Source organism: Phoenix dactylifera, chromosome 2, assembly GCF_051530095.1.
Source record: "Phoenix dactylifera cultivar Ajwa chromosome 2, Ajwa_hap1_PhDact_Kaust_v1.1, whole genome shotgun sequence".
Classification (NCBI taxonomy): Eukaryota; Viridiplantae; Streptophyta; class Magnoliopsida; order Arecales; family Arecaceae; genus Phoenix; species Phoenix dactylifera.
The window spans coordinates 46,938,961-46,941,704 of NC_143191.1; the positions used below are offsets into that span (position 1 = coordinate 46,938,961).

Below are 2,744 nucleotides of genomic sequence, written 5' to 3' on the forward strand. Positions count from 1 at the left end.
TTTCTTCCTTTTACCTTTCTTTAGAAAAGGTGGGAAGTTTATCTCATAATGATTTTTTCATGATACACGTTTTGCTCTTGAGAGAAGTGTCATTGCTTGAGCACAGGGGTTGTTTGACTAAATAAATTGGGTTGCAAGGGTCTTTTTTTCTTTCCAAACTTAACTTCAAACCAAAGTCAAGCTGCGTAGGTTGGAAACATCAGTCAATCCTCTGCTACCACTTGATATAAATATTGGTGACATACTCCCTTTACTAAACTAGGCATCCACCTTGAAGCCTAACTGATGTCTCTTTTTAAAGAAAGATATCAGAGCCTATTTGAATATATAGGATTCTTGGATTGGTCCAGTGCAACCAGCAAGACATATAACAGACTACATGTTTGGCTCGACCTGAATTCTTAAAATATCAAAAAAATAGCTTTAGCGTGGAACCAGCCCGAATTACTTCGGAGGAAAAAAAATCTCAATAAGTTTTTTTTTCTTTTTATAAGATTTGGACCAACCCACTACAAAGCTATTTCTACATCATTTATCTTGTCTAGCACCCTTATTTTTTTCTCATTTTAAGCAACATGGATCATGGGCTACTCGGAAGCAGACGAGGTGGCCTGACTTTGGAAGAACGCAAGCAATCACCTTAACCATTGCATCATATAAGTTATATTGTAAGCATAAATTAACAAGGAAGGCCAAAAAGAACTTTAATCACTGGTACTGCAAACCAGTCTGTTATTCATTCAAAGAATCCAAATGCCACCAACATAAATGCCGAGAGAGTTGCTAAAAGATGCCACAGAAAGGGTCACGCTCACGAACATATATGTATGGTTGCATCATGCTAACTCCATGGTCGCAAATGACTGCAGGCTTGGTTATATTTGTTTCCTCCTCCTCTTTCTCTTCAAAGGGTGACACACTAATCAGCTCTGCAAATTTCATTTTCTTCTTAACTTTCATCATTAGCATAACCGCATCAATTCCATCACCGACAACGACGATCCGATCATTCTCATCTCCTTCTAGGGATGCAGATATGACACCTACCAGTAAGCCAAGCTTAAAAGTCGCAACTTTAAAAGGATAACAACAATTATATATATTACGATTTTTTCATGAATATCCTCCTAAATATTGAATTTTGTATGAATACCCTCCTAAATTGATATTTGCATATACACCCTCGTAAAACACTTGTTTTGCTATTCTACTCTTTTTTTATCCTTATTTTTGCATACGTATCCACACTATCTAATATCGTTAAAAAATTAACAGTTTCAAATTAAAATGACTAAAATACTCTTAATGGGTAGATGTGCAAAAAAAACTATAAGATGATCACAATGAAGAAAAAAAAAGTAACTTCAAAATTTTATTTTATTTTTAATTAAAATAAATATAGTTTTTTTTAACGATGTTAGAAAAAATCGTTTTATTATGGGCATTTGTGCAAAAACAGTATTTTATGATGATACAAAAATAAATATAAATTTAAGAGAATATTTATGCAAATTTAAATTTTTAGAAGGATATTCATGTAAAAAATCCTATATATTAAGATTTACTAATATTGTATAAGAAACAATGCTAGCAACTTGGCAAGATCTACCAAAGTTAGATAAGAAACCAAATCAAATAGCAAGTTAGATGGAAAATTTTAAAGATGAGAGAAAATGAGTAGCCTGAGAAAGTAAGGCGTTGAAGTACTGAGAGAGAAGTTTTCATCCTCCATACCTTATCTCACCCAAGTGTGGTTTGTTATGCGCAGAACTCTTATTCAAAAAGGCTATCCAGAAAAAAATTATCAGATTTTCATGACCAAAAACAATAGGTCAGTGAGGACTGAGGAGTACAAAGAATATAAAATGATCATGAAACGTGAATTGTGCTATAAAAGTTGTAGTTGAAAACGTATGAAGTGGAACATCATAAAATCATGTGCCTTATCAATGGTTCATCTAGCGAATATGTCTATAGGCCAGCAAACATCAACTGAGGTTCCAAGTCCGAGCTGGATAGATCTTTCATCATTCTTTCAAATAACTGGGGGTGCCCCCCTAAGGCACCATATATTATCCTAAGATAAAAGGAAGAACAAAGATAAATCTTTTTGAACATAAGGTGTAAGTGTACGTGGTCTACCATGCAATTTAACAGCAGTTTCGAGGGCTTGGGAGCGCTTCTTTGCATCAGCCATGTAGACCCTAATCACCACCTTTTGCTGCAAGGAAAACAATTTATGAAATCAAATCATCAGAATTCCCATGGCACTTGCCCAAGTCTATTGCAGTTGAGAGAACTAATCCTTGCACCAATTTCCCACCTTTCCCATCAAAGTGGAGTAATTAATCTCCCTGGACTTAAAACACATGAGAAACATTATATTGTTTCGTGCTGTGTTCTGTTGAGGCAATGACTTGGGTTGTAAAGACCTGTAATGTCTTCTACACACACACACACACACACACACAAACACACACATATATATAGAGAGAGAGAGAGAGGGAGAACTAGGAACACGGGAAGAAACTGGAGCTGGTTTTTTTAGCTAATTAGACCAAAGACTTCGGTCGGCCGTAGAAGGTCATTGGTCTTCTTTTATTAGTTCTGCTTGCTTGTGATCTTAGATGGCTTGGGTCTTCCATAAGCTTGGACTCCGCTGTGTGGTGAAAGAAACGACTAATGGTGGGTATGGCTTGGACGTGGTCTAATTATAGTGCATGGTGGAAAATTGATGTATGAAC

General features: G+C 35.7%; 1 protein-coding gene across 1 annotated transcript; it reads right to left on the minus strand.

Annotated features, from left to right (window-relative positions):
• Positions 1 to 703: 703 nt before the first annotated feature.
• LOC148714862 (heavy metal-associated isoprenylated plant protein 16-like) lies at positions 704 to 2,474 on the minus strand. The gene is made up of 3 exons (XM_088717238.2): positions 2,324 to 2,474; positions 2,143 to 2,221; positions 704 to 1,043 (listed from the first exon to the last, which is right to left on the minus strand). The coding sequence occupies exons 1-3, from the start codon at positions 2,378 to 2,380 to the stop codon at positions 784 to 786; spliced, it is 396 nt and encodes a 131-aa protein (XP_088573364.1). The 5' UTR covers positions 2,381 to 2,474; the 3' UTR covers positions 704 to 783.
• Between the last annotated feature and the right edge of the window lie 270 nt (positions 2,475 to 2,744).

Coding starts and splice junctions, on each gene's coding strand:
- LOC148714862 (XM_088717238.2), bottom strand. CDS start 2,380: ATGTTTCTCATGTGTTTTAAGTCCAGGGAGATTAATTACTCCACTTTG. Junction 2,222..2,323: donor ACTCCACTTTGATGGGAAAG/GTGGGAAATTGG, acceptor TTTTCCTTGCAG/CAAAAGGTGGTGATTAGGGT. Junction 1,044..2,142: donor AACTGCTGTTAAATTGCATG/GTAGACCACGTA, acceptor GCTTACTGGTAG/GTGTCATATCTGCATCCCTA.